This window comes from Marmota monax, unplaced genomic scaffold (genome assembly GCF_021218885.2).
Source record: "Marmota monax isolate L192 unplaced genomic scaffold, Marmota_monax_Labrador192_F-V1.1 WCK01_AAM20220418_F8-fsc00016, whole genome shotgun sequence".
Lineage (NCBI taxonomy): Eukaryota > Metazoa > Chordata > Mammalia > Rodentia > Sciuridae > Marmota > Marmota monax.
Genome location: NW_026695209.1, coordinates 653459 through 674965, shown reverse-complemented (window position 1 = coordinate 674965; position 21507 = coordinate 653459). Strand labels below are relative to the sequence as shown.

The following is a 21507-nucleotide window of genomic DNA, read 5'->3' as shown; positions in this document are numbered from 1 at the left end:
TCCTAAAAGGATTTTAACATATAAAAGTAGGATCAAATGTATATTATTGTTATGTAATCTGCATTTTAATGTTTACATTTGTATGTAATTTACTAGTCTTCTATGGCATTTTAGTAGTGTATAATTCCATTGATGTAAAGGGTCACAAGTGCGTATTTCATTAACTTAGCTAATTCTCTACTGTTACAGACTTAGGTAAATTTTCACTTTTTAGTGTTAAGAATGGGATAATAATGAACATCTTTGTTGTTAAATATCTGTGCACATCCAATTATTTTCTTAAGTAGAACTGTTTTGAATCAAAGGGTATAATGATTTTCAAGGCTCTTTTGATTGGGTTGCTAAATTGCTATTCAGAAATGTTTTACTAATTTATAGGCCCCCTAGCAGCATAATCAAGTGCCCATTTACTTGAACCTTCACCAGTGTTGGTTATGATTATTTGTAAAAATCTTTGCTAATTTGATAGTTCAAAAGGGTAGCTTTTTTTTTTTTTTTTTTTTTTTTTTTTTAATTTGACTATTGGGATTCAGCAGTTGTCTTGCATGATCTCATTTGTTTTTACTTTTCTCTTGGTGCACATTCATTGAGCATAAAGCCAGTTGTGCTACTTAAGTAATTTCTAAAACTTCAGTGTTCCTGAAACAATGAAAACCCTTTAGAATGGCTTGTAAAGCCCTTTATTCACTTGACCCCAATATAGTTTTTAGTTTCAGGGTCCAGTTGCTTATTTTTGTACCTTCTGAGACCCTGCCATTCAGGGAGACAGCATGAACATTTGCAGGTTCTTATTCATAGGATTGTTCTCAGATTGCCCTTTACTCCCTGAGGTCATAGTTTGAAGTGTGAACTGTGAAGTCAGAAACTTTCTTCCAAGTTCTGGCATAGCCTGTCAGTAGTTATATGACCTTGGATTCTAAATATTAGTTTTTCATTTGTCATTGGAAATACTAATGTGCTCTTTCTGGGTGATTGTGAGGATTAAGGAAGTATTATATGTAAAACACTTAGCATATATTATTAACACAGCTTATAGGATGTGTTAATCAATATTGGAGATTTTTTTATTACTATTAATATAGTCCAGGAATGTATATGTTATCTCCCTTGTGAAAAATTTGGAGTCTTTAGCTGCCTCCTCTTGTGATGCTATAGGATGTTTTAGAAATTCTTACAGATTAATTTATTTAGCTTCTGCTCCTACCAGAGTGTGACCTATTCAAAAGAGAAGAGGTGTGGCTTGCTTGCTTTTAGGTTGCCTAGTATCTAGTGTAGTGCCTGGCCTGAAGTAGGTGTAGTGTTGACTGAATGAGGGACTTTCTCTCCAACTTCTTTAATATAAAGAAAACAAATATTTAAAGGACCTTCCTTTAAAGAAAATAGATAAATTGAAGTGAATTTTTGGGGATGGTAGTGATTATATTTAGAACTTTAAAAATGAAAATTTCAAATTTGAATAAGATCTCTTTCTTGGATGCTTGGGGGTAGAACACTTGTCTAGGCACGAGACCCTAAGTTCGCTTCCCAGCATGACCACCAAAAAGAAAAAAGGAAAAAAAAGAAAAAGTCATGTAATTATCATAATAGCCAAATATCAAGCAAGATTTTAGGGTATTTGATTGTTTATAGGGTTAATTCAGTTTTGAAGTTTGAATGAAAAATTAAGTTTTGACATTAATAAAAATCTATTTTTGGCCTCATTTTTTAATTATTTGTTTTAATAGAACCTATATGTAGACACATTAGAAAAGGATTGGAACAAGGTAATTTGAAAAAGGCTTTAGTCAATGTGGAATGGAATATTTGTCAAGACTGTAAGACAGACAACAAAGTAAAAGATAAATCTGAAGAAGAAACAGAAGAAAATCCGTCAGTTTGGCTATGTCTTAAATGTGGCCATCAGGTAATGCTTAGATTTTATCAATTTGGGATTTTAGAAAACTCTTCAAACTTGTTTTAGAAGGTATCATCTAAAAGTACTGTTATGGCTAACTAGGATAGACGCATACTCTCAGGGAAATGATTTTGAGAGTAAGATTTGTATGTTGGCAGTTTACTGGTTAGTATTCTCAAGTATCACACTATTAAAAGAGTTAGGAAGCAGGAATAAGCAGAGGGAAAAGTTAAATTAAACTGTTGCAACAGGTCCTCCGCTGATTATATAGTGAACTCTGGCCTTTGAGCAATATCCTAAATTAAGGCAAGGAGCCTTTATACCCATACAGAGACCTTCATTACTGGTGGCTTGTCCCTAGAGAGTATCATGGGCAGGTTCACTCCCTTTTGTTGAGGATAATCCTTGGGTTAGATGGACTTTGCTGTGAGTTCTCATCAGGCCACATTCCAGGCAGCTGGGGGAATGAATACTTTGGTCTTGAAGGTGTGTATGTGACTGCCTGGTGCATGACTGTCTGTTACACCTGCTCACATCTGTTGTCGTGGTACTAAACATCTGGCTACCAGTCAGTCCTTAGTGATGGCAGGTTATGTGTATAGGAATTTGGACTACTAGGCAGACTTGTCAGGAAGGTAAAGATGGGGCAGAGAGCCAATTTGCTTTTCCATATTTTATAAGTTGAAAATTTCCCATTGAAATATTTACTGATTCACATATAATCATAAGAAATAATAGATATTATTAAGCATTTTGCCAATTTCTCCCACAGATAAATTTTATAAAACTACTGTGATTTTAGCTGATAGCTGATATGTAAACAGGAGATTGTGGGAATTAACATTGGAAAAATAGGTTGGGGTCAGAGGGTTATCAGTTCCTTAGGAGATTAAGAGAGCAATTTGTAATCATTGAATTGTTTATGAATGGAGCTTTGTTTTAGGAACATTGAACTGAAAAAATTAAGTATGTTATGAGGGATACTAAAGTGAAGAGAATATTTGGGAGACTCTTAAGGGTCTAAACCAGATATGACGATTTGTGTTAGTGTGGTTTATTTGCAACAGGAAAGACAAATTAGAGAGGAAGAGTACTTTTAATGCATGGTTTTCTAGATACCATTTCCGTAAATGTCCTAAGTTGCTTATGGATATTTAATTTTTAACAAAATTCAGATTTCTAGAGCTTAACATTTTATTTTCAAAATTGTAAAAATGATATAAGTTCTTGAGACACTTCTGTATTCATGATCAATTATGAATTCTTCTCTTTTCATGAATTTTTGTAACTTTGAGGTTTATGATTTTGTTTCTCTAGGGCTGTGGCAGAAATTCTCAGGAACAGCATGCTTTGAAGCACTATATGATACCAAGATCAGAGCCACACTGTCTGGTTCTCAGTTTGGACAACTGGAGTGTGTGGTGAGTGTTAGTTCCTATGCCTAGTATGTGAAATACTGGAAAATGAAATTGTTTGAAGATGTTTAAGGAGCATGAAAGGTAAACTTCTTGCAGTATTTACCATCACAGAAGGCTAGAGAAGGTGATGTGATGTTATGAGACGCTTTTGCTACTTTTGTATACACATAAAATTGCAGCATATAGAAAATATAGAGATCTTTGTTCTTTTGATTTCTTGCTCATGAGATTATAAAATATATGGTGGGTTGTCTTTAGTTTAAAGGTTACAGTGCTAAGAACAAATTTCAGATAAATGAGAATAAAGTAAAAGTTTGACCATGAGTTGTATGAAAATAAATGTCAGACTGGCATGTATTTTTCTGTGTTTTTACATCATTAAAACAGATTTTTACTTAAAACTATTTTCACAACAGTGTTCAGTGAGCATCATTTGTCAGTTGTAAAATTTATTTTGTTGGTGTAGGTCTGTAGTTTAAATTATGTGTATCAATTAAATTATGTGGGGCTAGGGTTGTGGTTCAGTTGTAGAGTGCTCACCTAACACGTGTAAGGCACTGGATTCTATCTTCCGCACCACATAAAAATAACTAAAATAGGGCTGGGATTGTGGCTCAGTGATAGATCAACTTGCCTCGCAAATGTGAGGCACTGGGTTTGATCCCAGCACCAAATTAAATAAATAAATAAATAGATAAATATCGTGTCCATCTACAATCAAAACTATAAATAAACACATAAATACATAAATAAATACATAAATAAAACAAAGGCATTGTGTCCAACTACAACTAAACAATATTAAAAAAAATAAATAATGTGTATTTACATTATGTGTAGAAATGACTTGACTTTAATATGATAACCAGTCCAGTAAAATGTCTGGAGTTTTTAACAGTATGTATATGTAGCATAGTTTTAGCTAACTATTAAAAGAAATCTTATTACTAGTTAGCTAGAACTATGCTACATATATAATATGCATAGTTTTCATTGGGCACAATGGCACAGGTCTGTAATCCCAACAGTTTGGGAGACTGAGGCAAGAGGATTACGAGCTCAAGGCCAGCCTCAGAATTTAGTGAAACCCTGTCTCAAAATAGGGCTGGAGGTGTGGCATAGTGGTAGAGCACCCTAAGTTCAATTCTCAGCGCCACACAGACACATGCATGGTCTTTATAGTCTTCAGGAAAAGATTTTATGCATTTATGTGTATGTAGTACTAGAGAGCAAACCGTGGGTACTCTATCACTGACCTCCATTCTCAGCCACTTTTTCTTAAATTTTATTTTGAGATAGGGTCTCACTAGATGCCCTTGAACTTGGGGATCCTCTTGCGTCTGCCTCCCAAGTCCCTTGTGCCACCAAACCCAGCTTAGAAAACAGAATTTTTGTTTTCAGTTGTTTTAATAGAATAATTTGACATTACATATTTTGGGTTTCAGGAATTGTCATCTGGCTCTCCTTTTTTTGCTTGTCAATTTATCATTTTTCTTCTGTAATCTTTTTGGACACAGGTGTTACCTCTGTGATAATGAAGTCCAGTATAGTAGTTCAAACCGATTGGGCCAAGTGGTTGATTATGTTAGAAAACAAGCTGGTACTGTAACTCCCAAGCCAGGTAAAATAATTTGTTTCTTAATAGATACTATAATGTTGATTTATATATCTGCTGATATTTAGACTTATTTATTATGCTACCTGGTATTACATGCAGCTGAATAATGGTTGGTTGTGATTGACTTTAAAACTCTGAAACTATTTTTGATATAGAATGTAAAATGTTGAAAAATTATGCCATTATGAGGTATTAGAATGAGAAGCATTATAGTGTTGTGAGAAATGAGTAGTTATATGTGATGACAGTCTAGATGGAGACTTTGACTGTGGGGTTACTATTGATCTGTATTTAGGTGGTATACTTTTAACAAAGTTATAGTGGGTCCTGAAATAAAGACTTGTAACTCCTTCTAATGGTCATATACTTCTCAGTTCTTCATGATAATTAAATGATTTGATATACAGCATTTACTTTAGGCTTATGTTTTTGATAGTTGTGGTCACAAATTTTTTTGTCAGATCTAGACAAGGATAGAGAATTGTTTTTGAAAATTGATTTTTGGCCCCCGGAATTGTTTGATTTTAAGCATTAACTAATAAATCTAGGTAAATTACCCTAAAAAGAAGAATGAATAAACAAATTTCAGAAGAGATATAAGCATTTGTTTGATAAATGAAACCAAACAATATACATTTTCATATAAACTTTCTCCTTTTTATTACATAAGAATTCTCTACAAATGAACATTTCTTACCTGTGAAATTACAATAAAAAACAAACAAGTAAAGAATGTAGACATAAAATAAAATTTTAAAATTGGTGACAATGGCATTAGGTAAAAGTCACCAATTCTAATGCTCTGTTTCAAGTATAACTTTGAATGTGATATGGATATTACATATTTTGCCTTATTTTTTTGCTTCTTTTTTTTTTTTTTTTTAAGCAGACAGGGATAATGGAAACATTGAACTTGAAAACAAAAAATTAGAAAAAGAGAGTAAAAATGAACAAGAAAGAGAAAAGAAGGAAAACATGACTAAAGAAAATCCACCCATGAATTCTTCCCAAATAACCGTGAAAGGACTCAGTAATTTGGGAAATACATGTTTCTTCAATGCAGTTATGCAGGTGACAGTGTCATACCCCCCCACCCTGCCCTTTTGAAATATAGGGTCTGTTACTTATAGTATCAACTTTTTCCCCATGAAATTTATTTCTATGCATTCAACATAACTCAAGTAATTGTTTATTGCATGTGAGTAAACCATAGTAGTGAGCACTGGGAGTGATGGGGTTTTAAAGCAATTATGGCTTCTGCCTATTGGAGCTTGCATTTGGTCAGGGAAGCCCAGGATAATTTCTACAAAAACAAAAATGTAATTAAAAGTGGTGGTGAGAAAATTGTGATGGTAGTGTAGGATAGGTACTTCTAACCAGGTGATGAAGGAGAATGTCCCTCTGAAGTGATGAAGAAGCTCAGAATTGGGTTTTAGCCAGAGTCGGGGAAAGAACAGGTCATGACTTTTTATTTCAGTATTGGTTTTGATTTCATGTTTTGGTAGAATGCACACTTAAGAAATTTTGAATGAATTAATTTGCCTTTATGTAATTTCCCTTTTCCATCCTTCATTCTAGAATTTGTCACAAACACCAGTGCTTAGAGAGTTACTGAAAGAAGTGAAAATGTCTGGAACAATTGTAAAAATTGAACCACCTGATTTAGCACTAACAGTATGTACTTTAAAAAAACTTTTATATAAATTTCCTCTGTGAATATCTATATTCTGAACTGTTTTCAAAGAAAACAGTTTTCTACATTACTTCTTTGTTTTTGCTTTTTTAAAATTTTGTACTTTTTTTTTTTTTTTCCATGGTACTGGGAATTGAACCTAGGGCCTTGCACATGCTGCCACTGAGCAACATCCCCAGCCCTTTTGTTTTTATTTTATACTACTAAATTAAACATGAACAGGCTAATGGAATTTATGAGGAGCCTTTACATTTGTTTGCTTTGTGAGCTAGTGCTCTGCTTCACTTTTGGCAATGTTGATATTTGTGAAACTCTAGGCCTGCATTTTTGTTCTTAATGTCTTTTTTTATCCTACCCCCTCTTGGTACTAGGACTCAAACCCAGAGCCTCACACATGCTAGACAGATTTTTTTCCACTGAACTATACCTCCAGCCCTTGTTTTTAACATCTTTTAAAGTGACTTGTAGCCAAATGAATTCATTTTTATTATTTACATTTTGCTTTAGCTTTTTCAGTTCCTTGGTAGTAACTTCCTGATAGTCTAAAACTAAAATAGAGCTGAATTCTTCATAAGATAGTCTTTTACCATAGAGTTTATTTTATCTTTGTGTGTGGGGTGTGTGTGTGTGTGTGTGTGTGTGTGTGTGTATGTGTGTGTGTGTGTGTTAGTTAGTGGGGATTGAACCTCGGAGCACTCTATCATTGAGTGAAATCCCCATCCCTTTTATTTTTCATTTTGAGTCAGGGTCTCCTTAAGTCGCCTAGGTTGGCCTCAAACTTGCAGTCTTTCTGCCTTAGTTTTCTGAGTCTCTCGAATTACAGGCATGTACCACTGTACCTGGCATGTTTCTGTATCTTTTTATATAATTTTCAAACTTAAATAGGGCAGCTCTATCAGGAACATTGGTAATATATGTTAACTAGTTACATTTGGGTAAAGTAAGTGATTCCAAAATTTGACTGAAAAATGTAATTTTTATTTCCATATTTAGGAACCCTTAGAAGTAAACCTTGAGCCTCCAGGTCCTCTAACTTTAGCCATGAGCCAGTTTCTTAATGAGATGCAAGAGACCAAAAAGGGAATTGTGACACCTAAAGAACTCTTTGCTCAGGTCTGTAAAAAGTGAGTATCCACTTGATTGTGCCTTTAATGCATCAGTAAAATGCTGAGAAATAATTTAAAAAGTTAATGGTGTTAGAGTCAACTCAGTAAATATATATACTAAGTATAATTTATTTCATTTGTATTTAAAGAATTGTACTTAATGTGATAATTACATCTGCCAAGGGCATTATTAGACTAAACAGGAATTTTGAGAAAACTGGGACACCCTAATATTAAGATAGGATCCTAAGGTCTCTTAAAAATAGCTTCATGTTTTAATTGACTCATTGTTGCTTTTCTTTTTCTTTCTTCTTTTTTCTTTTTCTGTAGAGCAGTGCGGTTTAAGGGCTACCAGCAGCAAGACAGCCAGGAGCTACTTCGCTATTTACTGGATGGGATGCGAGCAGAAGAACACCAAGTTAGCATATTATTACCACCATATTTTATAATCCCATCTCATGAGCTTGTCTGCTATTTGCTATTTAAATGTTATTAAGCAGTGGAAGCTAGTCATTGAAGCTATTGTACTTTTAAATTTTTTTTCTGTACTGGCCTTTTTCAACTAATGTTTTCTTCATTACAATAGATCAAGAGAATTAGAAATGATTCTCCTTTTCATAATGCTTTAGTTTACCTGATTTGGTTTACAGCAACATTGTTCTTTAAGGGTCCTATTTTACTAGCCTCTACCAACTGATATTTTTCCCAACCAGTTCCCAGTTGCAGCATATCTTTCTTCTTTTTCCGAGTGTGATTTAGAGCAGTTTTTTGAATGTAAGAAGCATTTTCATTTTATAAAACTTAAGGAACATTTGTTGCATTTAGAAAATTTTGTCTGTTTCCAGGATGTAAAATAATGTATTTGGTGATGTGAATATAATTAATAAAATATCACAATGGTGATAGTAACCATAATAGCAACTAATACTAGAGCTACACTTAGTGGAGCACTGTTGTCTGTAGTTCTCACAACCAATCGGTGGAGTAGGTCCTCTTACTATTTTCTCATTCCATAATACTGAATCTAGTGTATAGAGAAGTTTGGTACTTAGTTCAAGGTCTCAGCCTGTAATGGCAGAGCTGAACATCTAGTTCTGGAGTCAGTTCCTATAGCTCTCATGCAAACACTCTTTTTCGAGGATAAGACATTTCAATGTGTTTCCTAAGGAAGTGGGCATGCTTTGAAAAGCTTTGGTTTACATAGATTTAAGATCTTGAAATGATAAGATAGTACCTTTTTTCTGGTTATTGATTGTGTTAGAGTCATAATTCTTTTTAGCTCCTTGAATTAATTTTGAAAATGTGATTTTGGAAGTATTAATTTTTATTTCAGTAAATCTGGGGAGCTACATCTTGATCCTTTCTTGATTACATATTTTCTAAGGAAATGAACTTTAAAATTTAATAGTATATATATATCCATTTTATTACTTTTAGAGAGTGAGTAAAGGAATTCTTAAAGCATTTGGTAATTCTACTGAAAAATTGGATGAAGAACTAAAAAATAAAGTTAAAGGTAATGTCTAATTTTTTGAACTAAAACACTTTAGTTGAATTCCTCTGTACCTTAGGACAAGATTGCCAGCACTTGTATTTCAAATCCTCAATTATTAACGTATAATTTCTCTACATCACTGTTGATTTTTAAAAATTATTTAGTACTCCATAGGTGAATATTTAAAAAAATTAACTTCTGGTTTATTCTGTATGCATTATTATAGTGAAATTTATAAAGATTGAACTAAGATGATGTCACAGTCTTGTTTTTAAAAAACTTAGAAATATAATTAACAGTAAATAATGAATCACACTAATATGAGTTGTCAGTAGCTGATTATTAATCATAGAGCCAACTTAGATTTTATTGTTGGGTGACATATAAAGATTTAGGACAGATATGTCCAGTAGATCTTACTGTGGTGATGGAACTCTTCCACATGCTGTCCTGTGTAGATGCTGCTAGCCACGTGTGGCTCTGGAGCTCTTGAAATCTGAATGGTGAAACTGAAGAACTGAATTGATATTTAGTTTTAATTAAATTTAAATGGCCAAAAGTGACTAAGGGGTACCGTATTATAAAGTTGTGGTTCCAATCAACTGTTGATAATTCTACCTTTTTGGTACCCTAGAGAGCCTGGCCAGTAGTAGAGAATTGTGGCTCCTGTGTCCATTTATTATAAAAGGATGTTTTTATATCAGTGGAAACTTATCATTTGAATAATACATATAAATTTTATATATTTGGAAAATGAGTGATTAGGTAATAAAATTATGTCACCTTACATTAAGCGTGTCAAGATTCTTTCTGGGAACTTAGAAAAATCAAAAGGAAGATTTCATCTGAAATATTTTCCTGAGTTTTTTATTTTTAATTATAAAAGTAGTTTTAGAGTTTACAGAGTAAGTTACATGCATTTTGTCTCCAAGTTTGGTACCAGTGTCTTTATTAGAAAATCAGTGAATGTTAGAGCTAGACATTCATCCTCCTCTGATCTGCTCATTTTACTATTGGAGGAGGTATTAGTATATAGAAAGTCTCACGACTTGCACTATTTGGTTCACACTAAGAGATCATCGATAAGAACATTTCTTTTCTTAATTCATAAAAGGTGATTGTGTTCAGTTGTGTTATGTCTAGAGGCAGAGTATATGTAGCTGCTGACTTCTGTAGTATAAAGATAAATAATGCTAATTATGAATGGAGAAAAATTATTGGATAAGAAATGAAAAATTTTAGAGTTAGGTAAGTAAATAGTTTTACCTTTTCTTATTCAAGTAATTACATAAAGTAATTATAAACTTTTTTCCTACAGATTATGAAAAGAAAAAATCAATACCAAGTTTTGTGGACCGTATCTTTGGTGGTGAACTGACTAGTACAATCATGTGTGATGAGTGCAGCACTGTAAGTGGATATAGTGTGGGCTGCATGTATTCATTAATGTTTCCTGAAAACAGTTTATTGTTCCCTTCAAAAAAGGAAATATCTAACTTCATAGAATATTCTTTGTTGAACTATCCATATGTGTATGGTTTTTTGCTGGAAAATTTTAGCACTTCTAAAATTTGAAGTTGCTTTAATCTTTCAATTTATTTACCCTAATCTGAAGTCCTCAAAATTGTGTATTTTTTTCATTTCAAATTTTCATAACCCTTTATTAAAACCTACTTCCTCTTCACCCAAATGGGGAGGATCTTAATATGTAATGTTTAATGTGAATTTCTTCCTTCCTTTTACATTTTCTTTTTTGTTTGGTTAAGGTTTCTTTGGTTCATGAATCTTTCCTTGATTTGTCTCTCCCAGTTTTAGATGATCAGGTAAGACTATGAAATTTATTTTGTTGAAGTAGATTTTTTTTTTGTTTCTGTTAGATTTTTTATGGGGAAAAAAACCTTGTCACCTTTTTCAAATTTATTATTACTAGTCCATGAAGAAGTTTTTCTTAAATTTACTTGCAATAGAATAAATTTTCAGATTTGAATCAAGAATGGGATATATTTTTCTTTTAAGAAAGAAAGGGTGATATGTATATAATTCTTCATAGGTAATTAACTTGATTGCTTTACCCATAGAGAAGTATTTTCCTCCCATTAAAATTATTATTTATTATTTAAGGCTAACCACAGATCCATTGCAGTCTTATGTACATAAATATTAAATAGATGATATTATCTCAATTTTAAGCCTTATTAGTTTGGCTTCCTTTAAGTGGTTGTAGGGAAAAGGACACATTTCATGAATGTGGGATAAATCGTTCAACTTCCTGTGAAGTAGGGATCCCTTGCCTCATTACTTAGTGGTTAAAGTCACACCACACTTACTTTATTCTCTTTTTCTGTAAAACTATCATTTACATACAAGGAAAGAAAAGAATTAAAAGAAGTACCTGCAGTTTGATACATAAATCATTTATGAATAGAAAAGACATTTAGAAATGGACTCATTTACAATGTGATACAGCATGTAGTTAGTAACATCCATTGTATTCCTTTCTATTACACTTAGATGTGAAGTTCCTTTTTTGCTGTTTTATTTGCTTTCTTTCTCAGTATGTGAAGATTGCTTTCTAGTAAGTAAGATGAATGCATTTTGTCCTAGGCATGTTTTCAAATATTGTGGAAGTAAAACTAATATAAAATAGAAGTAAAAAAATTTTGGGTAATATGAATTTTCTTTCAACCACCAGGTGGATATAAAGTTTTGGTATTAACCAATATTTTCTCCGTATTTTAAGAGTGGTAAGAAAAGTATAAATGATAAAAATCTGAAAAAGACAATGGAGGATGAAGATAAAGACAGCGAGGAAGAAAAAGATAATGACAGTTACATAAAAGAGAGGCATGATATTCCTTCTGGAACAAGTAAGCACTTACAGAAAAAAGCAAAGAAGCAAGCCAAAAAGCAAGCCAAGGTGTGTAACTGGAAAAAGCATGCTTTTCTTATTTTACATTCTGAACTATTGAGTTGTCTGAATTTGACAATTATAGAATTAGCTCATTTAGTATTATCTGCAGGGAAATTGCTTTGAGTGTATGTGAAGAAAAGTTGCGTTTCTTTTTTTAATCTGGCATCATGTGTGATAACTGTTTTTAATAAACTTAGTTCATTTTCAACTTAGTTTTTTGAGTTGTTAACACTTGACATTTACAAATTTAAAAATATATAAAGATATACAGTAACTTAAGTCACCTACTATCATTTTATGACATAGATAACTACTGTATTTAGTTTTCCATGTACTCTTCTGGAATTTGTTTTGGAAAATATAAGGAAATACAAATATATTAGAAACTTTATTTTTTTTTTTTTACTAAAAACACTGTTCTGATCCTGTTTTTTGTTTGCTTATATACCTACTTAGATTTTTGGATGCCATTTCATTTCAGGATAGAAAGTGTCTTCATTTTTTTTCCCTGCTGCATTATAGTTGTTTCATGGATGTACTATAATTCATTTAGCTGTTTCTCTGTTGATTTTGGTTGTTTTTAGTATTTGCTATTTTGGTCATTGCTGTAGTGAATAACCCTGTACTTATATCACCTTTAGGGTAAATTTTGAGAAGAAGGATTACATTTGTAGTTTCAATAGATATTTTCTAGTTGTCTTCCACAAAGGTACCAGTTTATATTCACACCACCACTTGTTTCTTCTGATCTTGATAGCAGGGTGATAGCAATCTTTTCTTCTAGTCTAGTAGGTGGAAAATACTATCTCAATGCAATTTTATTTTGCATTTGTTTTAGTATAAATGAGGTTAAGCATATTTTCATGTTTCAGAGCCATTTTATTTAACTTTCCTTTTTTTGAATTATTCTTCCATTTTTTATTTGTTCCTCTATTTTTACTGTCACATGTTAGAGTTTTTGGTGTCATCTTGTGTTATTCTTCATCTTTTTGGTATTATAGATTAGCCTCACAGAGACTATCCTTTGAATTACAGCCAAAAATGCCAACACCTTTGGGTCTTTAGGTACTCAGAAAACAGGAATTTTGATAAAATAGCTTTGCTTTTCCTCAAGAGGAAATAGGCTACAGAGGCAAAAAAAAGAGAGAAAAGGATGATTTTTAGGGGGAAAATCCTTGATTGTCCTCTGTACATGTGTCCAGGTGACCTCTGTGCTTTTTTATTAACTTTGTCATCCATCCTTCTGTCCAGAGCAGTCCTGTACTTACGCGTCTTTTCAGTTTATTCTTTTTTTTTTTAAAGAGAGAGAGAGAGACAGAGAGAATTTTTTAATATATTTTTTTAGTTTTCGGTGGACACAACATCTTTATTTTATTTTTATGTGGTGCTGAGGAGCGAACCCAGCGCCCCGCACATGCCAGGTGAACGCACTACTGCTTGAGCCACATCCCCAGCCCAGTTTATTCTTTATCTTAGTGAAACATTGACCAAATAATCATAATCATAAGTTATATGGATACATCTTTTGTTGAGAATACAATAAAATCTACCACATTGTGTAATTCTTGGCTGCTTGGGTTTAATAGTTGAAGTACTCTGTCTAGATCACTTCTCTTAAAAAAAGGGTTTATGCCTGCCTTGCATATTTCTATTTCCCCAGTGCAACAATTTTTTGATTGTTTCTGATTTCATATTAAGACTTTTTCTTCATAATTTATTTGAACCCTGATAGCCAAGGAACTTTTATAATGAGATTCTGATAGTGAACTCCTCCTTATGAAATTATTTTTGATCAGTAAATAGCAAAATTTGATGTGGTACATGTGCTCTATTCCTGTGTCTCCATTTTTTTGTCCCCTTCCACCCCATCCCCGCCTTTGTAATGTTTTATATTCCTTTTACACAGAACCAACGAAGGCAACAAAAAATTCAAGGAAAAGTTCTTCATTTGAATGATATCTGTACCATTGACCATCCTGAAGACAATGAATGTGAGGCTGAAATGTCACTTCAGGAAGAAGTAGAAATTAAATCCAACCATATTTCACAAGAGGAAGTTACACATAAAGAATTTTGTGTTAATCAGAAAGATTTGAATGGACAAGAAAAAATGATAGAAAATATAACTGACAATCAAAAGTCCATAGAGGAAATAGATATTAAAAATATCGATATGGATAATGACCTGGAGGAATTGGCATCATCTCCCTCTGAATGTATTAGGAATTTAAATGGTACCTTTCTGAAAGAAGGGAGTAATGGAGAGGTGGACATTTCCAGTGGTTTCAAAAACCTTAACTTAAATGCTGTTCTTCAACCTGATGAAATAGATATAGAGATTCTGAATGACAGTCATACTTCTGGGACAAAAGTATATGAGGTTGTAAATGAAGATCCAGAAACTGCTTTCTGTACTCTTGCAAATAGAGACACTTTGAACACTGATGAGTGTTCAGTTCAACATTGTTTATATCAGTTCACCCGTAATGAGAAACTTCGAGATGCAAATAAACTGCTTTGTGAAGTATGCACACGGAGGCAATATAATGGACCAAAGGCAAATACAAAAGGTATTTAGATTTTCTTACTGTAAATAAAATTAATATGAAGGGGTACATTTTGCACTGTAGAGATGGAGTAGTCTTCTGTTGTGATCTTATCAGGATTTGGATAGCATGAATAAGTGCCTTCTTGTAGGTAAATGTTTCAATGGAAGAATGAAAGAAGAATTTTATTGAGGTGACTAATATTCTGTGACATCACAGCAGCAGTAGGTTAAGTGGGACAGTGTACTGTCCATCACCTTTCTCAAAGGTAGATTATCTCACTGGAATGCAGTCACCACAGCTTCCTGACAGATAGTGTTTCCTTGCATCCATAGCTCCCTGTCGGCATTTGTGATCATCTTTTGTTTCCCTTGCATCCAGGAAGTCATGCTTGAACTTTTTAGCGTACTTATGGGATGTGTCTATTGCAAAGGACTAGAGTGACCATCCTTTTGTACAGTTTCCATCAAATAAGAAACAGACATTGACAGTTCCTCTTCTTTTCCTCCCTTTCCCTTTTTTATTTTTTTAAGTTGGGTAAGTGAGATAGGAAAGGGCTACAAATTCCTGAGGACTTTTACTAAAAGTGGTTGAAGTGTTTTAAAATCCTAGTTTTTAATTTATTGACATGTAGATATAAAAAGGAAACATATTGCTTTTGTGGGAAATTTTTTTTTCCATATAGAATTATTTGATTTGGAGAAGGCAGTGGCAAACTAAGGTCCATAGGCCAAATTTTAGCATCTACCTGTGTTTTTGTGGTATCTGAGCTAAAACATAGTTTGTTTTTTTTTTTAATTTGGCTTTTTTTTTTTGTGGAGGGAAATGCATGAGGCACTTCTAGTCAACCAATTTGATGATGTTCCACTTAAAAAAAAATTTGTGAGAACAAGCATTTGCTGGGATTGAACCCAGGGTCTCATGTATGCTACGCAGGCCCCCCCACCATTAAGCTATACCTGTAGCCCTCAAAAATGTTTTTTATAAGCGAATATTTGTAAATTTTTTGATGAAAGGGAACAGCCATTTCAAACCCTAACAAACCAAAATGTTATATGTCATCTAAAGTAGTTTTGTTCTTCTCTTTAGTAGAGTGCATTCAAGACTTAATTTATTAAATTTTCATTTCATCCATAAAAATTTATGGGAAATTTGTTTTCTATATAAAATATCTAGAAAACATCCTTGGATATTTGCCCCTTGATCCAAAAGCGTAAAATATTTAATATCTTTTCCTTTACAGTTTGCTGATCCTTGCTTTAGATATCTGATTTTATAGCAAACTGAATACTTCAGAAGTCAAAAATAATCTTTCATTTGCTAAAATTTCTCCTTTTCTCTAGGTGAAAGAAAACATGTTTATACCAATGCCAAAAAGCAGATGCTAATTTCTCTTGCTCCTCCTGTTCTCACTCTTCATTTAAAGAGATTTCAGCAGGTACCATTTGTTATCCCAGATTTGTTTTAAGTATATAATATTTACTGTGTTATTGTTTTAATATATTAATATGTTTCTTTGGTTTTCTTTAATTCTGTCTTCAAAAAAATAAGTGTGTGTGTGTGTGTGTATACACACACACACACACACACACACATATATATGAGCAAGTGCTTGTCAGAGAGGAAGAGGCGGCATTTAGGTATAGTTCTTCCTCACTTTTCTTAGAACTCATGCTGCTCTTTTTATAGTACCTTATTTTAACCTTAATTCCAGACTTAAAAAAGGCAGTGTAATACTTAAATCTCACACTCAGGAATTTATAGTTATTTTTCTGTTTTGTGTATGACATTTTATTTTTACTGACTCTTGATAAAAAGATATTGATGCTTTGGACTTGCATCATTTTGGTGACCCAGTCTTTTCTTGCAATAGCAGTGTGACTTTCAAATTCTGTTCTAAACTTCTAATCTGATTTTTCTGGGTGACTGAGGTAGAAACATTCAACCTGGAAGTTGTAATGATCCTGCCACAGCTTCCCTGGTTGCTAAGATTTCAGGCTTGCAGCCATTATGCCTGGCCCAGCTTTCTTAATGTTCTGGGGTGTGGTGTGAGAATGAAAGGGAGAGATACATGCAATTAGCAAAGTGGATCAAAAACAAATCTCCAAGACTGAACCAGGACTAGATGCTCATGTTTGGATATTGGAGGCGGGTACTACTTAACATGTACACCTTTCTAGGGTAAGAATTGAATTTGTTTGTCCTTCTCTTTTAGGCTGGTTTTAACCTACGCAAAGTTAACAAACACATAAAGTTTCCGGAAATCTTAGATTTGGCTCCTTTTTGTACCCTTAAATGTAAGGTAGGTGAGAGTGGTCTTATTTTAAAGCAAATTCTTTAAAGAGAAATCAGATAAATATGGTCGAGTGTTCAGATTATTATACATAGAATAGATGTGAACTTAATCCAACATGTTAGTGATTCTCGGAAAGCCCTGCAAAGTAGACCACGCATCAACTAATATTTAAAGTAAAAGTTAGTAAGATGAGTCAAAATGACATGAGTACTTCAGGCACAAAGAACAACAGGAACAAATGCATAACAGTGTAGAATAGTGTGCAGGGACTGGCAATGTTAGCAGTTCTAGACTAGCTTATAGAAGGTATAGGGAAGTAGGGAAATGAAGCCTGAGAGGTGAGATAGTAATGAAGAGTTTCATGATGAGGAACTTCTTAGTAATGCAAGGAGACCCTGAGGAGTTTAAAGCAATGGGGTGATGAGGTTTTATATATATATATATATATACATAAAACATAGGTTATGTGCTGATATATGAAGACTGGGTTTTAGGAGAGAAATTCTAGAGGTAGTAAGTTGGATTATTGAGTTAGTAAGTAATGAGGCTTATAAAGTAGAGCAGGGGAAGGAGAAGGTGAATATTTCAGGATACAGCAACATTAACCACTGAGAATTGCTTGGTGCTGCAAGGTGAGACAGAGGCCTTTACCTGGATGCTGGTGTGGCACAGAAGCAGTTGACGGTGACTACTGTAGCCTGTATGAACAGGCAGACAGAATGCTATAAATTGAGTTAGGAAATACAAGAACAACAGGTTAGAAAGTGGAGAAAGGACAATGAGTTCAGTTTTGGATACAGTGAGTATCAGATATCTTTGAAATATTCATGAGGTTAATGTCTAGGAAACATATCTGAAGCCCAAGGGCAGAGAGTTTAGGGCTGGAGATATAGGTTTGGAAATCATGTAGGCAGTGATTAGAAGTGAGATGGATTCTCTGATATGTGGATGCTAATTCACAGTAAGGAAAGGGGGAATAGAGATACTTCGGATTAGACAGTGGGACTGAAGGAAAGGGAGAGAGTATGGGGTTAGGAATGATAGTAGAATGAAATGGACACTATTACCCTATGTGTGTGTGTATGATTACACGACCTGTGTAACTCTACATCATGGACAACCAGAAGAATGAGAAGTTATATACTCCATTTATGTATGATGTGCCAAAATGCATTCTATTGTCATGTGTAACTAATTAGAACAAATTTAAAACATTAAAAAAAAATAGTAGTAAGATGGGATCACTTGTGTACTATATAGAGCCTCAAGAAAAAGATCAGGTAGCCAAGGGCAGAGCTTCTGAACATCTGAGTGAACAGGACAAAGGTAGGAGAGGATACTTTCTGTGTGAATTTTAAAATGATGAGAATTTACTTTCCTCCCTCCCAATTAAAATTCTTTAAGGTGTGATTTCAGAGTGGGTGAGTAAATTGTAATTATTATTGTTATCACCACAAGGCTAGGTTACTTTAGCTGGTAAGTGGAAATACCTCTCATTACTTTTGAATACAAGGTCACCAGGAATCCATCTTTTGCCGAAAATACCATTGCCATGTGCTCAGGTTTCAAGGAAAGACTAAGTGTGAACTCAGTGTCAAGAATATCAGAGAAAGGGACTAAAAACTAACAACTAGACAGCATAGAGGTCATGCTATGAATTTTTAAGAATAGCATTGGAACTTCCGTGGGTTATGGAGATCAAGTATGTATATATTATTGGAAGCTTTATTGAAAAGGAAAAGTGGTGGACCATTGAAGATTATTTCTAAAAATCTCTAAGACTTAAGTAGGTTTGTAAGCCTAGAGGAAAATCTAGAAGTTGAAGATATCAGAGGAAGCTAGGAGGGCTGAGGGTTGGAGTTTGGTCTTTGAACGTAAGGGAGAGGATTGTTTCCTGAGAATGGACAACTTGGAGTTGGGTATGCTGTGTCTCAGTTTTTCTGAAGTGGGAGGTGAGGATAGTAAGAGAATAAAAGATTAGAGATAAGGAAGTGAATAGTTGGGACCATAGCTGTAGAGGGCATCCATGGAAGAATCAGGTAGCTCACACATGGTCAGAGTTCTCACACTTTAAATGTGCATAGGAAATCACCTGGGAATCCGACCTACAAAGTGATTTTGTACGGCTGGAGTGGAGAAATACCATCTCCAGATGGTATTTCTAATAAATTCTCAGGTGGTGCCCGCTTTTGCTGTTTCACACACATCTTGAATAGCAAAGTGTATACTGCAAATGGTGATGATGACAATGATGACAAAAGAAGTCTCACAGGCCAGAATAAGAGGAGGACTAGATGATCTTGTTAGATTAAATAGTACAGAGTACCTGAGGTGAGAGTTGAATAGAATTATGGACTGAGACTAGATTAGTAAGATTCTGAAGTTGAACAGTTTTGAGTGACGACCAAAGCCCAGAATCTAGTTCTGACCATGATGAGTAGCTAAAATGGAATGGTAATGAAAATTCTGTGAGGGTTCCAGTGAACACAGAAATATCTAGAAAGCTGACAGGATTTAGAATGAAGTAAAAAGTTCTTCGGTGAATATGGAGGCATAAAGATGAATGTAGTGATTGTGATACTCTAAGGATTTTTGAGAGTAACCTGTAATTGGCCCTTGTCTTGAAGAATGCTTGTCCTTATTGTTAGCCCTATAGCATATGTGTTCTTTAAAGAAAAAGGAAAGTGAGTACTTGAGAGTTTGTGCTTCTGTCCCTAGAGGGCATCTAAAAATGTGAGTTGGTTTTTGGTACACAAATGACATTGCTGTTTTGTTAAGGACTTGCAGCTCATGGCTTATGGTTTCTACAGGAGGGAAACAGAAGTGCCAACTTTCTGGGGGGGTGGGTGGTGGGTGGGAACGCACAACAACAAAGCAAACAAAAAAAATCCCAGAAGTATCTGTAGGCTAAGAAGAAGTAAGGGAGAAAATAATTCAGACTCATGAATAATTTCTACACTCTGAAAGGATGACTAGTGTAAACTTACCTTGCCAATGACACCTATACAAATGGAACTAGAACTAACTTTTGGATTCTGTTCATTTTTAAAGAATGTTGCAGAAGAAAACACAAGAGTACTATATTCATTATATGGAGTTGTTGAACACAGTGGTACCATGAGGTCGGGGCATTACACTGCCTATGCCAAGGCAAGAACTGCAAATAGTCATCTCTCTAATCTCATTCTTCATGGAGATATTCCACAAGGTAAGTTGTCCTGGAAAATGTAGGCATTAAGCAGATTATGGCAAAATCAGAAAATAATCAATTTGAATTTTCCCATTTATATTTAACTTTATATTTTCTTCTTGACAGATTTTGAAATGGAAACAACCAAAGGGCAGTGGTTTCACATCAGCGACACACATGTGCAAGCTGTGCCTACAGCTAAAGTTCTAAACTCACAAGCATACCTCTTATTCTATGAGAGAATATTGTAACAACAAAAAAGTGCTTTCTTTGGAAATGCATTTGTGGCTTTTTTTTAATGGCTGTTATTAGTAACGATAAAAAATTAAAGACTACAAATCATGTTCACTTAATACTAAATACCTGACAGAAGAAATCATGTTTATTTAAGTATCAAAGGGAAAGCACTTAAAAATTCAGTGAATTTTTTTTTTTTGTATTGTCATAGTGGTTTTTTTTTGCTTCATTTCTGAAAAGTAAATTTGAATTATTTAATTCCTCTGTGCTTAATGTTTGGGTGGTGGATCATGACCCATTAATAAACTGACTTCCTCCAAAACTTGTTTTATTACTTAGATTTTTAAGTTACATTGACTGCACTAGATAACATTAAATATTTGCTGTTATCAAAGTATAACATAGGACAAACTTAGACTGTAGTTTGGTACCAAATCCTCTTTTATGCCAGCATGTCAGAGAAAGTCTACAAATTGTCCTTCTAAAAAATTCCTTTTTTGATCCTTCGGTTCATAAGCGTGATGATTGGGTATTCACGCTCTTGTGTGAGATGTGCCTCCCTCTAAACCTTGTTACGACATTGGCACATTACCCGTCTGACGTGAAAAAAAAAAAAAATTCCTTTTTTACCCAAGTTAGCCAATACCAGGTTAGTTACAACCAGGTTTAGAACATCAAGCCTGCCAGAACTTCTTGTATAGTTCAACATTTTAGAATTTTATGAATAAGAAAACTTTGCATCATTCCTAACTCTGATGAGTTTATGTAAAAACCAGTCAACCAAACTGTTTTCTAAAATAAATACCTTTGAGCTGGGTGCAGTGGCTTAGGTCTGTAATTCCAGTAACTCGAAGCTGAGGCAGGAGGACCACAAATTCAAGGCTAGCCTCAGCAACTTAGGGAGACCCTGTCTCAAAATATAAAAAGGGCTGGGGACGAGGCTAAGTGGTAAAGCACCACTGGGTTCAATTCCCAGTACCAAAAAAAGCAAAAATCCTTTGAAATACCAAAAACAATATAATTCTGAACTATTAATCAAGGGCTGATGTCACCAATACATGTAATAGCACATATCCTATAAAAATAAATGAAATCTTTTTGTA

At 33.9% G+C, this 21507-nt stretch overlaps 1 protein-coding gene and 1 non-coding gene across 6 annotated transcripts in view; both read left to right on the top strand.

The window, feature by feature from the left end:
- Positions 1 to 21507, top strand: part of Usp16 (ubiquitin specific peptidase 16) — a 25033-nt gene extending 3526 nt beyond the window's left edge. For all 5 annotated transcript variants that reach the window (XM_046430508.2, XM_046430510.2, XM_046430509.2 and 2 more), the window contains 16 exons: positions 1725 to 1903; positions 3212 to 3315; positions 4830 to 4933; positions 5820 to 6001; positions 6509 to 6604; positions 7617 to 7747; positions 8060 to 8147; positions 9167 to 9245; positions 10543 to 10634; positions 10991 to 11047; positions 11965 to 12141; positions 14042 to 14705; positions 16025 to 16119; positions 16897 to 16983; positions 20029 to 20185; positions 20294 to 21507. In XM_046430508.2, coding sequence (XP_046286464.1) covers positions 1725 to 1903; positions 3212 to 3315; positions 4830 to 4933; positions 5820 to 6001; positions 6509 to 6604; positions 7617 to 7747; positions 8060 to 8147; positions 9167 to 9245; positions 10543 to 10634; positions 10991 to 11047; positions 11965 to 12141; positions 14042 to 14705; positions 16025 to 16119; positions 16897 to 16983; positions 20029 to 20185; positions 20294 to 20418 — 2417 coding nt within the window. In that variant the 3' untranslated portion in view covers positions 20419 to 21507. The remainder of the gene's footprint in view (positions 1 to 1724; positions 1904 to 3211; positions 3316 to 4829; positions 4934 to 5819; positions 6002 to 6508; positions 6605 to 7616; positions 7748 to 8059; positions 8148 to 9166; positions 9246 to 10542; positions 10635 to 10990; positions 11048 to 11964; positions 12142 to 14041; positions 14706 to 16024; positions 16120 to 16896; positions 16984 to 20028; positions 20186 to 20293) is intronic.
- On the top strand, positions 20905 to 21006 carry LOC124083828 (small nucleolar RNA U13). Its single transcript, XR_006848931.1, has one exon. It is a non-coding gene; the product is annotated as a small nucleolar RNA U13 (small nucleolar RNA).